This window comes from Cottoperca gobio, chromosome 19, assembly GCF_900634415.1.
Source record: "Cottoperca gobio chromosome 19, fCotGob3.1, whole genome shotgun sequence".
NCBI classification, from domain to species: Eukaryota; Metazoa; Chordata; class Actinopteri; order Perciformes; family Bovichtidae; genus Cottoperca; species Cottoperca gobio.
In genome coordinates this window covers 15628576-15648816 of record NC_041373.1, presented here as the reverse complement: position 1 = coordinate 15648816, position 20241 = coordinate 15628576, and the positions used below count along the sequence as shown (strand labels likewise).

The window sequence follows — 20241 nt, the reverse complement described above, 5'->3', positions numbered from 1 at the left end:
TGCCCTGCGTTGACCTTTCACACGGATCATGTGGTTCTTGCCCGCCCAGCACTGGATCACTTTGGTTCTATTTGGGTCAACAGACAGGCGGATTAAACGGAGGCGATGGAAAGCCACCACTTTATTGACATTGCATTCCTGTACATACACCAGTGGGTCAGTCACACACACACACACACACACACACACACACCCTATCTTACTCTTCTTCTATGTTTGCTTTCCTCTGTTACGTCTGAACAGGAAAGCGCCCGAGACCTTGAACACAGCAAAATCCTTCCACCATTCTTTACCCAAGTCGGTGTGTCCCAGTGGATCGTCGTTTGTGTCGGCTGAGGTCTTAGTTAATGGCAGAAACTGTTCACAATCACACTTGAGTGAATGTTTTTTATTGTTAACCGTTTTGCAAGAATAAGACAGCCCGATGCGTTCTTCAAGTTCTTTTGATCGGTTTTCATTTGTCTTACATTCTTTGGCGTGCGGTTGCTTTGGACTGGATTTGGATTATTCTATTCTTACAATGTTTAGTGGAGGTTATCCCAGTTATCCTGCCTCAACACCACCACTGTCTGTTCAAAGCCGGCAACAATAGCAAAGCTTATCCTCTTTACTGACTACAACTGTATTCCAAACCTCTTGCAAATGTGCTGGTGTGATACGTTTCTCATACAGCCATCAGTCTGTGTCGCAAGTCTTTTGTCTAAATCAGAAAGTGTTTGCAGTATAATGGCCTCAGTATTGACTCTACTACCATATAAGACAAAGTAGCACAGGAACAAACTGCTTCTGTCGTCCATTTATATGCATCTGATATATTCTAGGGTGCAGATTACACTCCCAATTTCTCTCATTGTGATTGGTTTCAACTGTATCTTGATTCAGATTCGATCCCTTCTCTCTTACTGTTAAAGACAGGTAGTTGCTGCAGATGAGTCGATACGTCTGCACATGGATGTTCTTGTTGATATAGTATTTGGGGGCAAACACGAGGGAGGAAGTGCAAGAACTGAGGCCGTTATCTGCTGACTCGGTGACCCGTCTGTCCGGCTGGATGACGGCTTTAGGTGGTCTGCTTGACAGGGATGTGTTTGGACTTCCCATTCCATGAGTGAGCCTTGAATTCCAGGAAGTGTTGAGTTAGCTCTTTTTGTGTTTGTTGTTTTCCCTTTTTTTTTTACTTTCTGTGGCATTGGCTAATGTCATTCTCTCCCCTCCACTTACTCATGCCATCGCCACAGTTTAGGGGAACTGCGTGACTCTTTGACCTTTTTTATATTCTCTCATGTCTGTGTGTTTACAATACATGTGGAGACTCATCGCTAACTCACCTCCCTGTTAATGCAGATAAGCCTCTATGAAAAACATGGCCGTGTTTCTCATGCACAAACCTTTTTACAGGGTTTCGCAAGACAGAAACAATACGCCACTTTTAAGTGATTCAACAGCGACTGTGAGAAAAGCAGCCAAAAGGTCAGCAAGTGAACTGAGATGTTGCCATGTGTTAGCCCTGCTAATTCTAGCCATATTCAGGGTAGGAGTAAACTGTATGCACTGGACTGGGGATTAAGAATGTAACAGGATTAGCCTCCCCCACACTCCTCTGTCCTCCCCCGTGTCCCCACACACATTTGGCCCTTAGACGTTCAGCAGGACTGTCTGTTGGCCGTTGCTTAGCCTAAAATCTGATTAACCAACTCGCAGTCCACCCTTTCTGGTGCAGCCTCAAGTCTTTCAGGTGGCACTGACGATGCAACAATCGGTCATGTGGCACTGACTGGCAGCTCGTTAGAAACGCAGCCTTTGCCGTTTTCAAAAGCAGACCCTTTTTTTTTTAGTTTTCTCCAAACTGGAGAGTCGTGGTTTTGTTTTTAAATCGGTGTAACCTGTGAGACTTCAGAATTCCACTCTGGTTGTCCGGGGTTTTGACTCCAGTTGCTCCACGGCTTTCACGCCAGGGCAGCGGAGGGCGATCAAAGATGCGTTCTCTCTCTTCGCCGCCACTCTGTGCGAGGGACCTCAAAATGGGGCCATGTAGTAAGAGCCTGAGTGAAGGGTAAGTGACTCCTAACTTGGTTGTGTTACTATTTAACCAGTCGAGCCCGGTGTTTGCACAGGACATTGCTGCAGCTGACACTGCATTGTAGTCTGGTTAAAAGACTTACTGCTTTTTCTGTGTTTTACGCTGTACGATTTTAGGTTTGACGCTGTGAATCAAGGTGACGTTTGAGCTTTGAGTCGGCCAGATGAATGTTCTTTGTCTCGTAAACAAGGAAATTGAGCTTTGTGCTGAGAGAGCGAAGCTTTTCTGCTGATTTGGACATCCTCGTCCTGTGTGTGCTTAAGACATCCAACGCATCCTGTTGGACAACAGGATCTTTCCAGCTTTCCTGTTAAAAGAATATGAAACTTTATTTACTTAACCTTCGCAAGACACAGCAAAGACTTCCAGATCCAGCTGGTAGAGTTCAGGACAGCCAGTCGCAACTCTTTCTGCCAGCGCAGTTAATAAATCTCTCAAGCTTCCCCGACATCAAACTGCCCCAAGGTTCGTCTCAAGAGTTTCCCTCGTAGTTTTGCATTCCCGGCCGAGCATAAGAGATTTTGTTTCAACCGAAGCAGACTTTGGGATTAATGTGAATTAACAGATTACCTTTGAAGACAAGTGATCGTCGAACTTGTCCAGATTGCCGCTCTTGCTGGGGGAAGATTAATTGTACTTAGATTTACAGCAGGATCGAGTCATCGCCAGGCTGCTGGGCCCAACACACAACAACAACTTGATGTCCAGATACTTTTGCTCGAGTGTTATGGAATCATGTCTATTTTCCTTGAGTGAACTCAAAAGACCTCGTTGGGTTTGAGTTTGTGGTGTAAATGTACTCGACACGTTTCCCTCCATTCTCACACAGTAATCCATATTTTATGTGCCCCTCAGGTTTTCCCTGAACTCTGAGCTCCACAACCACTCGCTGGTGACGGTCATCGGTGGAGAGGAGGAGCACTTTGAGGACTTTGGGGAAAGTAACACCTCGGAGTTGCTACTGGAGAGCAGCGTGGACGGTACCGAGGGCGAGGGCGACTCCTCTCTCGTGCAGCCGGTTGAGCAGATCAATGGCTCCTCACTACTGTCTCCCAGGTATGAGCTCGTCTTCCCTACACAGCTGAAGACAGACGTGTTTAAACTTTTACATGTTGATCTCTCATCTTGTATGAAGTAATCTGAGGGCTCCAGACTAACACAGGTAGCATGTTGGTCGCTCCACGCAATGTTTTGGTCCTCATTGTGTTGATCTATGACAGTAGGTCTGAAACTCTCGTTGTATACCCCCTTCCCCACCGGCCTCCTCGTCTCTATCCTCATTTTGCTTTTTTTTTATTTTAAATAATCAGTTCTAGACCGCTTCATTTTTGGAACACGGTAACACTTAAAGGGATTGTTTCGTAAAGCTCTACGCAGCGTCGTACACGCGCATGGCGTTTAATTGGTCTCAAAACCTGCATGCATTAAAAACCAGCCGTGTGCACGTGATATGAGCGCACGTGACAGGAAAGCATCCTTGCGAAGTGGCATTGCTGCTCTCCGTCCCTCCCTACACGCTCGAAACTGCTCAACGCTCGCTCGTCAAGTTGTCTTTTTAGCTTTTGGAGGCGGGGATGAAAGAGACAGTAGCTGATGTCTCCGCTCCGCCCACCGTTCACCGTTCACCGTTCACCACGTGAAACTTTAACTCAAACTCTCCCAAAAAAGTGTATCGCATATACGACAATATCTGCCGCCGTCTGGAGGCCTGCATTTTTGAAATGTAGACAGCCTGAAGATTATGTAACTGGCGTGAATATTAATATAACTTTCAACCAGACTTTCTTTCTATCTGCCCTGCCTGATAAGAGGTGCGACACTGTTACATTCTCAGCTGTATTGTCCACGTTTAAATGCCCTTATTTACGTTCTTTAGAGAAAATGTTTCTCTTTCAACAAAGACACTGAGGTCAAACGTTGATAAGAGCAATCAGGAGACGTCCTTTTCCACCCTTATCTGGTGAAGGGCGAAGATAAATGAAGTGTGCACAAAGTTCATTCCACCAGTCTGACTCTCACTGTTGCAATGTTATTGAAAATGTGGATATTTGGCTAAATCCTGTTCTACAAACTTTGCCTCCTTTCATTTGCCCTTGTTGTGTGATCCTGAGTAGTCTAGGAATACATGTTTCACACTCGCACTGTTCAAGTCTTAAGGGTGACCTTCGAGGGCAGACAGAAGGTGGATGTTCAGACACCTTGAGGAGCATCTAACGAGCTGTGCCTCTGCAGTAGTACAGTGACATGGAAACATGAATACACACACACACACACACACACACTCCTCTCGATGGCACAAGTGTTTTGTGTAGCAGCCCCTCCTGCTGTAACCTTTCCCCAGTCATCTTTTTCCAATCCTCCTCCTGTGTTTTCATCAGTCTAAAAGCCGGATAATGCGTAATTCCCATTTGTGCGATATTTCCAGGAAGCTCTTAACATCTGACTGCCTGCTTTTTGTAGCTTTTTTACTGGTTTGGCACTTATAGTAATAATAAAAGAGGTAAAACATTACTGTTTTATGAATTATTGGAATCTGTTTGATATATTATTTGCATATTTTGCCTCAAATGATAGTTGAGAACCATAAATGATAAATGGATACCTTATCAGTGAATTACAAACGATAACACACACACACACACACACACACACACACACACACAATTTGGTGGTGGTTAGGCAAAAAACTAAAACCTGCTTCCCACAAACTTCACCCACTCAGTGTGAATGCGTCACTGCATGTTTTGAGCCAATCGTGCTCATTGTTGGCACATGTAGCAGTGCTTCCTACACACACACTCACACACACACACACACACACACACACACACACGGCCACATTTATCCATCTACATATCACAGCGCTTTGACTTCTGTTCAACAGAAACACACATCGCTGTAAGCGTTATTTAACAAAGTTATCGTGGGGAGAAAATGGCTGTGTTGAGCGTGTTGCATAATTCAGACCCGACTCGCTCCCCGGATGGATCAGCTGGCAGAGGTGACGTGAGGAGAGAGCAAAGACTCCGAACAGTGACATAATCAGCTGTGTGTTTGCATTGTTTGCTCGACAGCTTAAGTTTGTTTTTGATTTATTTGCCTTAGTTGTAACCACTCTGTAGGTTTTCTGAGCTCGCAGCAAAGATGTCAAGGTTGACGAGACGAGAATGTTCGTTAGCAGGAAAGAAAAGAGATGTCGACACATTCTTTCTCCGATAATGTTTTTTTGTCCTCACACGATCCTAAGAAACAAACCACAGCAACACTGCCGTCTGTTTCACGCCTCCCTCCCACTGTGTTCCTCACACGTTACTCCTTTTTAAACTCTCCTGTGGATTTCACTAACTCCTCCCGCACCCCCCGTCCGTCCGTCCGTCCGGAGGTGTTCCTGCCCCACCTCAGTGGCACCCCTTCTTGTCCGTCACTCACCACTTGCTCCTCCTCTTCCTCCCTCTCTCCTCTTCTCCAGTGCACCTGCTCCTCTCCCTGACTGCTTTCAGAGCTTCCTCAGGGAGGAGGCGCTGGACTTTTTCTGTAGCCAGTGTCACAAACAAATAAGCCGTCTGGAGGACCTCTCCACTCGCCTCAATTTCCTAGAGATGACTAGGTAACACGTCATTCACAACCCACAAGCTCTGTGAATGTGTTTGCAGTGCTGATTAGATGAAGTGCCATGCATGTTCTCATCATGTATGCATGCTGTGTTGCACTGGCAACAACATGGTGTCTGTTATGTCACAGATTGTCCTTTTCACACACATTTTTATACATTTATACATTTTCATCTGCACCCTCTTTTGTGTGTGTGTGTGTGTGTGTGTGTGTGTTGCAGTGTGTGTGAACATTTAACATTTAGTGTTTATCGGTGGAATAAACCTCACTTTTCCAGTGGCTCCGATGCACTTATGAGATGACAGCTCCTTCCCATTGTTTCCATTATGATTTGTCACTCATGCATAATGAACATTTGAAAATAAGCTTAATGAATTGATTGTGGAAATGTGTAATAATAACGGCACGTATCACAGGTGAGTGGTGTCCGCTCTCCACGTCATTGTCCTCGTGCTTCATTTGAGTTGTTGCAGAACGACTGCTGGTAGTGAAGCTTTTCAAAGAAGCAGTTTTTATGGGCACAGACCCGCTGATCCAGGATCACTGGCCAATAGCTGTATTACAGAAACTTAGTGGTATAGTTATAGCCTGAGTATATTTGAGACTTTTCTAATTCACTATTAAAAACTCTATAAAACACCTATTTGAGGTTTTATTTAAAGTTTCTGTACTGCTGTCACAGGTCAAAACTGATCCTAAATCAGCACTTTTGTAAGCACTCTTAATACATGCTGTTGTGTTTGTGTTGGATTGCTGTGATGTGTGAATATGTCGTAGCTTTAGTTTCAACATAAATCCAGTGATTTATCAGTACTGAACCTCAACATGCCCCTTTACTTGTGTGTGGGGCTGCTCTCCTAGCAGAGAGAGGGACGGGGGTGGGATAGGACGAATACCAGGAGATGGTGTCTCTTTCCTTTTTCTCTTCCTGAGCATTTTTCCTGTTGTTCTGTCTCCCCATCCAGCGCTGGCAAGAGGCTGTCCAGCAAGAAAGTAGCTAGGTAAGCCAAACAGCTGCTCTGATTTCAGTAGGGACGAGTTCATATGTCATATTACTGTGACTGATGGTGTAGCATTCAAAAACAAGCCGTTTGTCAAACGTGAACTGGCTCTAGGGATTTACGTTTTTCCCTCCCCACGTGCAGACATCTCCTCCAGAACAGCTCCATGACTCTGGACACCATGAGCGACTTGACGCGGGACATCCTGGAGCTCGCTGACAACGACATCACAGACAAGGTGAGAGCTGTGGACGAAGCAACATCTGCTTTTTCCATTCCTGCGAGCTGCCACAGCTTCAACCTGTTCCAGTAGTTGTTAAAGAAGACCAGGAACATTTCTTATTCTTATATACGTTTACATTTTATGCTTTTTACGCTTTTTCCCCAGGTGCTGCTCCTCGAGCGTCGAGTGGCGGAGCTGGAGAAGGAGTCGGAGGCATCGGGGGAGCAGCACACGCGGCTGCGCCAGGAGAACCTTCACCTGGTGCACCGGGCCAACGCCTTGGAGGAGCAGCTGAAGGAGCAGGAGGTCCACGCCGACGAGCAAGTGCAGCAAGAGACCCGGCGTCACAAGGAGGCGCTGATCAAGCTGGAGAGGGAGAGGGGGCTGGAGCTGGAAAACCTGCAGGCCAGGTGAGAGGATGAGAAAAGAGTTTAAATATATTAATTTACTGTAGAAGAGATTGATTTATATTCTGTATAAGGTCTGTGCATGCTACCTCTTTATTCAATTATTATTATTTATCCCTTTTCTATTAATTAGGTTAAAAAATGCCTAAAAATAAGCAAGAATATTTAGATGTGTTTGATACTTTGTGATCATTTTAACTGGATATTGACATCAAATTGGTGCGTTTACCGTGTTAGATTTAATGGCATATTAATAACATTTGTTCGTGTGTGACGCCTGTGGTTGACATGTTGTTTGTCGGAGGAGTCATGGCTCTACATCGCCACCCTCTGGCACTAACCTGCCACTGAATATAAGTTCCCCGTGGTACAGCGTTGTTTGCTGTCGACACCATCAGTTGTTACTTTGTCGCTGTGCTGCAGGTTTCTCATGTGGATTAGTGTTTGTGTCTCAGGCTGCAGCAGCTGGATGAGGAGAACAGCGAGCTGAGGTCCTGCGTTCCTTGTCTTCGAGCGAACATCGAGAGACTAGAGGAGGTGAGAGCAGCAATACCTTTTTGTTTTTGTTTGCCTTTCTTGATCCAAATTCTCACCCGTCGGAACACTCCTCTTTGTCCTCACCTTCTTTGTTTGTTTGTGTTTTGTTTTTCCCAGGAGAAGAGGAAGCTGCAGGATGAGTCGGAAGCCTTGTCCGACAGGCTGCAGGAGGAGACGGAGTCCCGCAGGAAGATGGCCGACAAGCTGAGCCATGAGCGCCACCAGAGCCAGAAGGAGAAGGAGTGCACGCAGGAGGTGGGACTGGTTTCTCTACGTACAAAGTCAACCGTACTCTGCGCACAAAATATTACAAGAGCGCAAATCGCTAAAACACTAACCCATGTCTCTTGATTTGTTTGCACCTCAGCTCATTGAGGACTTGCGGAAACAGCTGGAGCACCTACAGCTCTACAAGCTGGAGGCCGAAGCAAAGAGAGGGCGCACGCCTGGCGCGGGGCTGCAGGAATATCAGAGCCGCACCCGCGAAGCCGAGCTGGAGCAAGAGATCAAGCGACTCAAACAGGTAGCCACGTGCATTCTGAGCATCCTCCATTTTCTGCCCTGTTTTCTCATTCTGTCACTCCAACCAGACTGTGATAAGATGGAAGAATTGTTTATGATCCCGCCTGTTTTTTTACGATGCGTTACATTCGACTCAACCCCTCCAGGACAACCGCAGCCTGAAGGAGCAGAACGACGAGTTGAACGGCCAGATTATCAACCTGAGCATCCAGGGAGCCAAGAACTTGATGTCGGCGTCCTTCTCCGACTCCCTGGCAGCTGAAATCAACAACGTGTCTCGTGTAGAGGTGGGTTTAAAACAAACGAACGAAACGGGGAGAAAAGCGAGCGTTATCCAGTGTTCTGACTTCTGCTTCTCTGTTTCTAGTTGATGGAGGCGGTCCACAAACAGGAAGAGATCAACTACAGGCTGCAGGACTACATTGACAAGATCATCGTGGCCATCATGGAGTGCAACCCCTCCATCCTCGAGGTCAAATAGAAACGCCATGCGGCCGTGCACAGTGACTAAAAGAAAACTATACCAAGAGACGATGTAAAACATATTTCGGGCGTCATTTTGGTAGGAAAGCAGCAACGCACTCAACTCATCCAACTCCCCGCTAAAAGAGAAGGGTTTAAGATCTCCCTCAAGTCTGTGCTTATTTGTGAGTGTGTGTGTGTGTGTGTGTGTGTGTTTACCCTCCTGAATACACTTGGGTTCTGGTGATCTCCATGTATTTGGCTAGAGGGACCCGAGTCTCCCCTGTTGAGTGGAAACAGTAGAGAATCTCCCGTATGTCCGAAAAACAAAGGTGTCAATGTTTGATTGAGCTAAAACAGGAAACAAACAATCAGACTGTTCTACAGAACCGAAAGGCCTTAAACGAAAGGTGATCCAAGTATCCATTACTGCATGCCATACATGCCTCAGTTCAGTCAGAGAAAGGGTGAAGTGGGCTTTGATCTCCTGAACCGGGCTGAACTGTGTTTTAATCACAAGTGAGAAAGCCGTATGAAGCGCGGGACGGGAGATCGGAGCGGCGGTTTCTATTTTGAATTTGTCTGTAAAGTGTGTGTGTGAAGCTTGCGGTGCTGCCCACAAGTCCCTACAACCGTGTGTTGTGTCCTCTAACCAAGTTCAGCTGTCCTTTCCAGTGAACCCAAGTGAGGGACCTTTCTAGGGGTCGAGGATGAGAAATGCCCGGAGGGTTTTTTTGTGTGTGTGTGCGTGTGTGTGTGTGTGTGAGTGTGTGTGTGAGGTGTTTTGCGCAGTGTTACTTAAAGGTTTTTTTTTTTTTTAAAAGCTTGGTGACACTAGCGAGTAATATAAGCTTCGATGTCCCAAATGAAGGAACTGGGTGGTTTATAATTTGCTTCATCTCATTTTGTTGTTTTTACAATGAAACAGGGTCCCGGAGCTCAGGTGGGCTGGAAACCTCAAGTGTGGAGGAAAGAAAACTACATTTCCCATCACTCCCTGGCACAAATATTAAATAACTCAAAACACATGTCACTAGGTGACTGAGTACTGTAACTCATACTGACACGTTCACTTTGTAAACACTTGAACTACGCGTGAAGGGAAACCGATGAGTGATTCTGGGAATTGTAGTGAAGTGTGTGAGTTATTTGTAGTACAGCCCACCTGACCCCAGGGTTCACTTGCTGAGTGAAAGTAATGGGGAGCAAACTTATCCAGGTAACGGACCTTTTTTGTTTGTTTTTTGTTTTGTTTTTGCTGCACAAGTGAATTATCGTCAGTACAGATGTTTGAGACTGAAAAGACGCTGACGTTCGACAAGTTGTATGTGAATAATCAAATGGTTGTACTTTGCACTAAGTTTTGTTTTGATTTCATTATTGTTTTTTTGTTGATAGAAGAAAAAATAATGTTTATTGTGAAGGGATCAAATCATACATGAAGATAGTTTTGAAGACTGTACGATAGTGAAAACCCATTACACTCATTTTAATGTCATTGAATTGGAAACATTCAAGAATACTACAAACTACATTTTGTCTTAAAAGATTCATTTTCGGTTACATATTGTATTTTTTTGTTCAGATGAGCTTTTTTGTTTTTTGTTTTAGCGTTATTCAGACCGGGAGAGACATGGCAGACTTTGGTAGCAATAATACTTGGCAAGAAATTGGACATTGGCGGAGAGCAGATGAAACGAACCTGCTCTTTATTTCCTCTGCCGAAGCAACATCTGCCTTTTCAAAGATGTCGGACTGATGACGTGCTCATCGGCGCCACGCTGGACAGATATCGTGACGGATTTGTAGTTGGAAGGGTAGTCGGGGGAGGTGCATGGCATTCTGCACCAATATGCGAAGAAGAAGTCTTATTTTTCACCCTGTTCACCTTCGTGTCACTTCACCTGCCACTCCATGGAAAAATGGCCTTGGATGTAAATGACTTGTACATGTAAAGTTTTTTCTACACTCATTCTAGATTCTAGGTATTTTTATAGTCTGAAGGAAAGAACATTTCTTCTTCTTCTTCTTCTTGTCTTATGCTGAGAGACAGCTGCCTGTATTCTTCTCTAGCATGTAGCGTGTACAGTATCTTTCGGGTTCTTTTCTTTCTCCTCGTTTTGAAATCACATGCAGATATTTATTCATCATTTGACACAAAACTGACAACTCACACTCTGTGACGTGTTGCAGCTGAATATATCTTTGTACATTTTTTGGATTCACAAGGGGGCGAGATGAGAATTTGTGTTGGATTTAGAGAAATGTTTTAAATGCATTGTCTTTGGGGGGGAGGTGTGACTCAAAAGCTTGAATGTGACCCGCGCAGAGTGGTCGTTTGTCGAGGTCGTGGCACTCTTCCATGATGCTGACGCTGCCGTGACCTCCTCAGGGTTGTGATTTTAGACATACGGCAGAGTCTGCAGTTTCTACTGTTGTCTTCCCAGATGGAGTCAGGTCCTGCATGGAAACACCCATTCTTATTCTATATCTCTGATTCAGTCATTTGAAGTATGTTTTGACAGAATAATCTAATTGTGAGACCTCCCAATGTCAACACGCGACACCTGAAACCTCATACAAAGGCTTTGCTGAGTTCAGCTTCCTGCCTTTTTAGTGTGACAGGAGGTTTCCCCCCCCCCCCCCAACAGATTTAATACTTCTACATTTTTGAGTTACAAACTAACATATTGGGATGACACTTGAACACAGCAGGCGATACTACACTTAATTCTCTCCCTGCTTCATATTTTAGTGTCGGCGTGCGACAGATAGTTTGGGGCGACTGAATAAGTAGACAGTGAGACCACAGAGCTGACAAAACATTCCCTTTAAGCAGAGCTGAAGGTGACTGCACTTTAACCACCAAATTTCTCCAAATGACCAAAGACAGATGCTTCAACTTAAACTGATCATTTTATCCACCAGGGTCCGTGATCTTTTGGTTCTCCTGTTCTAATAAATCAACAGACTCTGAGCTCGCCCTGAAAGAAAACATAAACTGGCCTGCTAGTCTAAACACTGTGCCTCTGTGTCTCAAACTTTGCCTCTAAACTAACCTGACGATGAGCCCTGGGGGAAGCACTGACCACGTGACGGTCAGTCTGTTAAATTATGATGAAAACCTAAACTGTAAATATGAATTGTCATTTTTTGTGAACTTTTTTTCTCTCTCTCTCTCTCTCTCTCTCTCTCTCTCTCTCTCTCTCTCTCTCTCTCTCTCTCTCTCTCTCTCTCTCTCTCTCTCTCTCTCTCTCTCTCTCTCTCACACTCACTTCCAGTGTCCAAAGAAAGTTTGCTCAAGGCACAAACATCACTACTGGAGTAGTGCATGGCTTGCCATTATGTGACATGGGAAGATCAAAAGAGAATATTGTAGAAAAGAGAAATTGTAAAAGTTAAATTTATTCCTATTTTCAAAGATAAATGTATAAATTATAACAGTATTGGTTACAGCTGTATATTATTTTTGAAGATCCCCGAATGATCTAATCTTAATTGTTACTGGGGAAATATAATTTCAGTCATTGTAAAAAGAGAACAATTTAAAGGTAAGCAGTGAAAGTAAGATTAGAAAATAAATGGAATAAAAAACACTGTTTTGTTGCCTCATTTGTCGCATGTTTTTGCATCGCTCAATGTGTTTGCATGTACTGTACGGGTTGACTTTACCATAAACACTTTAATTTAACAGTGTAATAATTTAACTGTTTACTCTGGCATTAATACCGTATTCATTCATTTATACTGTACATTTAAACTAATATTCTTATGTATACTATTCTTGCATTTTAACACTTAATCATAGATCCCATTCTTCAGCATTATTATTATCTACATGGTTATATATTGTAGTTATGTTTACATATTTATTGTTTTATATTGTAGCATAATGCACATATTTTACATACTTATTTCCATTTTTCTTATTATTTCTCAATTTTTATATAAATATTTATATTCTATTTATTTCATCAAGCCACAGGTTGGTACTTCAAAACAATATTTTTTTTTAGTTCCATATTAACTAAAATAAATGTATTAAAAGTTAGATTTGTTCCACTCTTTCTGACAATCTTCTGCAATATTATCCATTAATTTCTTATTCATGTTAAACTCCATCCCTCTGCCTTAAACCTACCAGCGCCACCTGCAGGTTGTTGGTATGTACTGCACGAGCCCTCAACCACAATTTGCACTTTTCGTCTCCAGTGTCACAATCTTATTTAGTATCAACACTATATTACCTCCCACAGCTGCTGCAGACAGCTGTGAAGATGCTGAAGTCACCTGTTGAATGTAAGTAAGGTTGTTATGTATCTTCAAGATCTGTCAACTGTCAAAAAACAACAACAACAAATTCACACGTTTTATTGTTTGGCGTCTTTCAAGTAATTATTTTATAATAACAATTGCACATGTTCTAATTGAGTAATACACCTATTCATTTATGTGTTAATTGATGTATAACGTGATCAACTGTTTACGACATAACGGGCATCCAGAAGTGTTACAAAATCCGTTGGCTTCTTGAATGCCTCACGGGTCAGACTGTCCTCGGAACCTCCCTTCTCCTTCTTGCTCACTACGGACGTATTTTGATGGAGCACACGGAGCGAACACGGCGGGATACTCATGTTAAAACGTGAACTGACAGCAAGAACTGCACATTTCATCTCGAAAATAAACTTTTTAATGTCACAGTGAGTATAAATCATGTCCACAGTATCATTTTTGTTTTGTTTTGTTTAATTTAAATGTCCAGGTGCGTATCAGTTTTGACAGGCTAACAGTTGAAGCTAACATTAATTCACATAACGTTAATCTAATGCATTTATCTTGATCTGTTTTCATTGACAGCTGCTGTATTTTGAATTCGTAACTTAAAACTTTAAACTTTAAACCTCAAAATTGTAAAATACACTCATAGCTACTTATTTTAATTTACAATGGATGGTGAATTGTGTGTTAGTTTCTGTGTGGAGATACATACATATATTGTTAGAAACTTCCCAGTTGTTTCAGTGTGAAATTACATTTTTTAATGTTTTATGTTCAGGAGGTAAACAACAAATGGTAGTTACCATTTCAAAGATGGAGTCCCTTGCCCCAAATGCTGAGGTTCGTCTAGCCGTGGCCCAGTGTTTCCGGACCCTCACTACATCCACGGATACCAAAGACATTATCACGACTCTTCACACACTTCACTCTTACTTGGATGAAGGACCAGAGAGTAGAAGCTCCTCAGTTCAGCGGGCAGAGTTCAGGAGAGCTCACTTCTCTCGTACCCTTCAGTTCCTTGTCAGCAACATCCAGGCAGACTGGTTGCCCAGCCTCACAGCAGCCCAGCGCACAGAGTTATGGGACGGCCTGTTCCTGAAAGGTCCTCCAGAGCAGGCGCTGCTGGTGCTGATGGATGGAGTAGGAGAGCTGAGGTGGGTGGTGTTGCAGAATTCCTCTTCTGCTAGTCGAAAGACCATTGAACACTAACATTCTGTTGATTGTGGAGATATTGTGTGTGATGTATTATTATTTGTTTTTTTAAATAATCTCTTTTATTACACTGTTATTGTCTCTCCACCACAGAGCCGGCACAAATCTGGACCACGTGGTCAGCATCACGGAGAAGTTCCTTCAGCGTGGTCGTCTCGCTGACCTGCTGTGGTCCTACTGTCTGCAGACGGCCCCCTCTGACTCCCCTCAGCTCCGAGAGACTCTGCTGGCACGTATTGTGGCGCTGCCGGACCTCACCGCCAACAGGTTACATCTGAAAAACAAGCCTCTTTTTCTTCCTCAGCAGTACTACCCACTGCTGGCCACAGAGATGCTCACTGCCCTGGAGCGGACCTGCCAAGCGCTCAAAGGCGAGGGGACATCTTGTAAACTCTTACCAATAAAGATTCATTGCTGTGATATCAAAATGATAATTTAAAGATTTGTATTGTTGACAGATGGCACAGACTGCTCCTTGACCTTTGTGGCTCAGACACTTGGAAAAGTGTGTATCCAGGGCCATAGTGGTGAGTTTAGTGGAAGCTAAACTAATTCTTCACAATTTTAAAGATTAAACATTGAATTGATTGATGGGAATAAGAAGCATAGTAATCATAACTCAAAGCTGGTATCCATTCAGATAAATGTAAAGGAAGGAGAAGCTTTGAATTCCATCTCTATAGGAAATAAAAGGACCCCTGGGTATTTATTGAAGCTCCATAGTGACACAGAATACTTCTCCTCTTGCGTCTTTGTTTCCCCCCTCAGGTCTGGTGCTTGCCGTGATGGCTCCTCGTCTGTCTGTGTGCACACGCTCAGACATGGTGTGGCAGAGGGTTTGCTGGAAGCTGCTGGAGAACGTTCCACAGCGATGGATGGAGAGCGTGCTCACTGGACTGGTGCAGGCGGTCAACGGGTAAGGTGGAGACCGCACAGTTAATATGGCCTCTAGCTATAAGTCTTATATCTTTCATGACACCTCCCCTCTCTCTTCTTACAGGCCTGATGCCTTGGGCAGGATTATTGGGAATCTAGCGTTAACAAATAAAAAGGCCCAGTTTGTCATCACCCATAAACTCCTGTTACTGCAGTACAAGTACGAGGTAAGAAGATAACGTGCAGCCTGACGGTAAACTTTATAATCGTATAAATATCTATTAAAGCTTCTTTCTTTCCCCCAGACTCGAGTCTTGAGAACCGTCCTGGGTCACCTCGCAGCAGACAGGGAGCGGAGGCCACTGCTCATCCAGGTGAGTGCATTAGGATGTTTAGCAGACAAACTATACCACAGTTGATGATTTTGACATGTGTGTGTGTTGTGTGTGTGTGTGTGTTCTCAGGTGTTACGGTCTCTGTCCCAGGCCTGGGCTAACCCCAGTGCAGTGAAGCACACGCCTCTGGAGCAGCAGCTGTATGTCAGCAAGGCCTTACTGCTCAGCGTGAGTCTGCTGAGAGACGCTGAGCTACAGGAGCTCCGCTCGGGTAAAAAAAAAAAGTTTTGATTCCTCGACTCATTCAGTAAAGCAACAAAACAGAAAGGATCTAAAATACATCTGATCATATGAATTTAAAGGATAATAAAACGTGTTGCTCTCCTCTCTCTGTTGTGTGCCTCAGAGTTACTTCAGTGTATGCTGGGCGGCATGCAGAGCCACCTGGACAGCAGCGTGGTGCGTATCAGGCATATGGGCATGGTGGTGGGAGAGTGCCTGAGCTCTCGCATGGATATCAACAACACCAAGCTCAAGTTTGAGGTGCATAAGATATAATGCTGGTCAAAACGATTTGAAATGGCATTTGAGAACTGCGTCTGAGTTTGTGTCGTGCTCTGCTGTAGTACGATCAGGACGAGGAAACTCGAGCGCTGCTTTCTCTGATGACTCCCGTCACCGGTGACGAGCCAGAGGCGGAGCCATGTGAACGGGTAAGTGTGTGTGTGTGTGTGTGTGTGTGTGTGTACGGCACTTCACTGTTACGCCTGTTGTTCAGCATGTGATGGAAACATGAAGTCTTCTCCTTTTATGGTGCTTAGCAGGTGAAGGGCTGTAATGATCTGTGCTTACATTTAGGAAACAGAGAAATGTAGAGAATGATCTCCCGATGAAACAACAGGCCATCTCATAAAACGCAGTCACTATAAATGTATGTTGGAGGCATTGATTGTGTATCATCCGCAGAGTGGCGTCTCCTCGTGAGACTCCATCTACTCAGAATGTACCGTCTCAAAATAAGTCCAACACCGAGCCAGACTCCGACCTGGACAGGTAAATATGACCTCTTCTCTCTTATACTTATATACATGTATTTGTGAGAGGTGTTTTTGTTCACTTAAAGTCTCTCACTGGTGCAGCGATGACGAGCTCGCTCCGTACGATATGTCTGCCGATGAGAAGATGAGTAAAGAATCCCCGCCCCGCTACCTGCGAGACTGTCTGGAAAGTACGACTCGGCAGATTTAATTGATCTACCTTTACCGATCACCTCCTATTGTGATGCTGCGCTAACTTCTTCATATCCGTCCACCCATCCAGCTTTAATGTCCTCTGAGGACCCGGAGCGCGTGGAGCTCAGTTTGAGAGTCGCTGACGGTTTGGTGAGGAAGAACGTGTTTGCAGCCAGAGAGGTATTAAAGCAACACACGACAGAATCACGGCTCAGCTTCCCACATCTTCATCATAAAGCTGATACGCTTACTGATAACTTCTGTTCAGATCAGTGTCCAGCTGACCAAAGTGCTTCTTCACATGGAGGATAAATACAGCATGACTGGCTTCCTGAGTGTCAGACAGGCGGCCATGGTGGCGCTCACTGTCACCGACTGTATCCCTGTAAGCATCATCGCCTTAGTTTCCACACGGTTAATTAACGTTCATTACAACACAGCTGTATCGCCACTAAGCATCCATTCTGCTCCTTTCTCGCTCTCTTTGCTTCCCATGATAGGTGACTCAGTATTTGACCTCAGAGTTTTACTCCTTGAACTACAGCCTTCGCCAGCGGCTCGATATCTTGGAGGTAAAGAAATGTCCATCCCACTTGCTCAAAGTTCAAAGTTATGTCTTAAAATGTCTTGTTTTTGTCAGTCCAAAACCCAAAGATATTCAGTTTAACATGAAATAAGAGAGAAATCTATTTGAGAGGCTAAAAACATTTTCTTGACTGAATGGTTTATCAAAATACTTGACTTCTATTTCTATCGATGGACTTTTGATTATTGCCTCGAGCGTTCTCACGAGGCTGCACTTGCTTTGGTTTCTCAGGTCCTCGCTCTGGCAGCGCAGGAACTCTCGAAGCCAACCGCTGAAAAGAGAGATCCATCTATAAGTATCGCCGGCGCCACTGATTCGACTCCGTACCCTGGTGAGGACCCTGTTCACTGGAGACACGTGGTAGAGAAGCGGATTCAAAGCAAGACAAAACGCCTCAGACAGGTAGTTGAAGTGGACCGATGTTTTCATCTTCCTGTTTTGGTATTTCTGTGAAGCTCTTCGGTCATTTCTCTCGTGCTACAGGGTGTCACACGACCTCCGGCTGAGGCCAGCCCCAACCGCTACGCCCCTGTTGCTGGACACTTCTTTTTTCCTCTGCTCAGCAATTATGACAAGTATGTTGTTTTTATGCAAATGCAAAAGCTCAACATGCTTAAAATGTACAATTTATCATTTTAAAACTGCAATGTAATGCCTTTCTGCCAGGCCTCAGGTGACCTTTGACCTTTTTGGCTGGCGACCATCTCGTCCTGGGCCGGTTGATCCACACCTTGGGCCTCTTCATGCACCTGGCGGTCAATGCACCGGTAATTCTATTCGTCATTAATGTGACATGTGACGTGTGTCAATAACAAGGTGCTAAAGTTTCAGGTGTGACTCTTGATACACTCAATATATGTTTTATTATAAAAGAGAAAACCAGAAATAGGATTTATGGCCGGGCAGAAGAGTTCAGAAGCTGTAGTCTTTACAACCAGGAAGAGACATTGACACAATATCACAATGTTACAATAAGCCATCATATACTGGAATAACAATATATCCATATGTTGACTTTATGCCTTTTGTTTTGCAGATAGCGGCGCAGATGGGTTGTGCTTTACTGGACTTTGTGTGGTCAGTGCGTTACCATGTTGACCAGTAAGTATGGAAACGGTAAACGGTTAATTGAGGAAAGTCTGAAGAAGCTATTTGTGGTTATTAACAGCACTATAATGTAGTATTCCTGTATAGCTGTAGCCTCTTCCTAGCAACATGTTTTTATCACAAAGTTAATGAAGAATTAAAACTGACAGATAAACCTGAAGAGACTAAGAAGGTCAGGACGGACAGGATGTAACCTGCAATCTGTGTGTTAAAGGATGGTGAGACGAGGCGTCCTGTTCGCTGTTTGCTCTGTGTTTCTGAGCATGCCCAGTCAGAACCTGCTGCTGGACCTCAGTGAGCAGCTGTTTGACACCAGAACTTGGCTGGCAGGTAAAGAAACTTTGACATAAATCTAATGAACATCTCTTCTAATGAGGTGAAAGTTCAAGTTGTGTCATTAAAGGGCCACATGCTCAGACATTAGTATTTGATTCAGAACATAAACATCAATAAAGCAACACATTGTCTATATTTAGCTAATAATAGATTAGCTGTAAAACACATGATTCTTGTAAATGTGCAAAGGTCTGCACCTGTGACACACACACACACACACACACACACACACACACACACACACACACACACACACACACACACACACACACACACACACACACACACACACACAGCTGGACTGAGCATTTCTGGGAAGTAGATGAGGAACAAGGATGTCCTGTGCTGCGCGTATCGTCATTGGGATGTGTCTTCATCCCTCTGAGGATAAAAGTAGTTTCACATTGGCAGTTGGAACATTTTTGTTTTGTTATTTGTGCAAAGAAAATGCCAGGATTCTGTGCATTTGATTAGTTTCTCCTTTGAGAGATGTAGACGTTCTCGTCACCACCGCTAGAGATGCTAATATATATTTTTGTGTTGTTAAAGGTGTAGCTCAGATTGGCACTTATCCATAGTCAGTGTGTTGCCTACAGTAGACAGCGCTCGCTTCAAAGCCACCAGGACTCCTTTTGACAAAAACAGTAACGGAGTTAACTTCTGTTAATATCCACAGATGTGGCTGAAGGAGACCCTGATGAGGATTGCCGGAGTCTGGCTATACAGAGTCTGGTACTGCTGGATAAGAGCCTGAAGAGACAGCTACAAGATCAACAAGCACTGAGCACAGAGTCATGATCACAGCAGCAACCATGAACAATGAAACACTGACCGTGTCTCCGATGTCGATCGGGCTTTACTGTACCCCCGTCTCATCCTCGCGGAGCCCACGAGGACCGACGTCGATGGAAGTGATGTTCTGGATATTTGCAGACACATTTTCATATCCTGGAACACAAACTGGCAACCATCTCTTTCTGCATAACTAAATCATGCACACACACGGTATTGTTTAGATGAACATAGTGTATAATTTATGAACCAGATAAAATATTGATTGAGTGGAGAATAGGATGCCATTTTTGTCCACCAATAAAATGTCACGAGGATATCCTTTTCAACCTCTTTCCTGTACTGGCTCATCTCTGCACTGTGCTTGTTTGTTTGCAAAGGACATCCTGTGAATATTCCCATGCATACAACAATAATGGAAATACTACTACTACTTCCCCCTGCGACATAAATGACATGTATGTTCCCAAACAATGAAATATTTTTAAATATACATTTGTTTATAGTTTTATTCTTAATGACCTTGACTCGGTTTCCTTGGCATATTTAGCAGCAAGATCCGCATTGATTAACAGACTTATTTTATGGTTAATAGAGATATAACTAGTACAGAAGATTTTCCCTTGGCAGCAGTGAACAG

General features: G+C 44.0%; 2 protein-coding genes across 4 annotated transcripts in view; both read left to right on the top strand.

Moving 5' to 3' along the window:
- rab11fip3 (RAB11 family interacting protein 3 (class II)) overlaps positions 1 to 12440 on the top strand; it is a 25059-nt gene extending 12619 nt beyond the window's left edge. For 2 of the 3 annotated variants that reach the window (XM_029456013.1, XM_029456015.1), the window contains 10 exons: positions 2936 to 3136; positions 5550 to 5687; positions 6658 to 6693; positions 6838 to 6931; positions 7082 to 7326; positions 7779 to 7860; positions 7978 to 8115; positions 8228 to 8383; positions 8529 to 8669; positions 8750 to 12440. In XM_029456013.1, the coding sequence (XP_029311873.1) occupies positions 2936 to 3136; positions 5550 to 5687; positions 6658 to 6693; positions 6838 to 6931; positions 7082 to 7326; positions 7779 to 7860; positions 7978 to 8115; positions 8228 to 8383; positions 8529 to 8669; positions 8750 to 8863 (1345 nt within the window). In that variant the 3' untranslated portion in view covers positions 8864 to 12440. The remainder of the gene's footprint in view (positions 1 to 2935; positions 3137 to 5549; positions 5688 to 6657; positions 6694 to 6837; positions 6932 to 7081; positions 7327 to 7778; positions 7861 to 7977; positions 8116 to 8227; positions 8384 to 8528; positions 8670 to 8749) is intronic. The other variant, XM_029456014.1, reaches the window with a different exon arrangement.
- A 945-nt stretch (positions 12441 to 13385) lies between these two features.
- On the top strand, positions 13386 to 19918 carry telo2 (TEL2, telomere maintenance 2, homolog (S. cerevisiae)). Its single transcript, XM_029455494.1, is given in 22 exon segments — positions 13386 to 13547; positions 13904 to 14279; positions 14431 to 14708; positions 14796 to 14864; positions 15106 to 15253; positions 15338 to 15440; positions 15519 to 15587; positions 15678 to 15819; positions 15955 to 16091; positions 16175 to 16269; positions 16515 to 16601; positions 16688 to 16776; positions 16869 to 16960; positions 17049 to 17165; positions 17281 to 17352; positions 17598 to 17768; positions 17850 to 17941; positions 18033 to 18060; positions 18062 to 18133; positions 18403 to 18467; positions 18688 to 18803; positions 19486 to 19918. Coding segments are annotated over 21 exon segments (2526 nt in total). The 5' UTR covers positions 13386 to 13547; positions 13904 to 13917; the 3' UTR covers positions 19608 to 19918.
- The last annotated feature ends 323 nt before the right edge of the window (positions 19919 to 20241 follow it).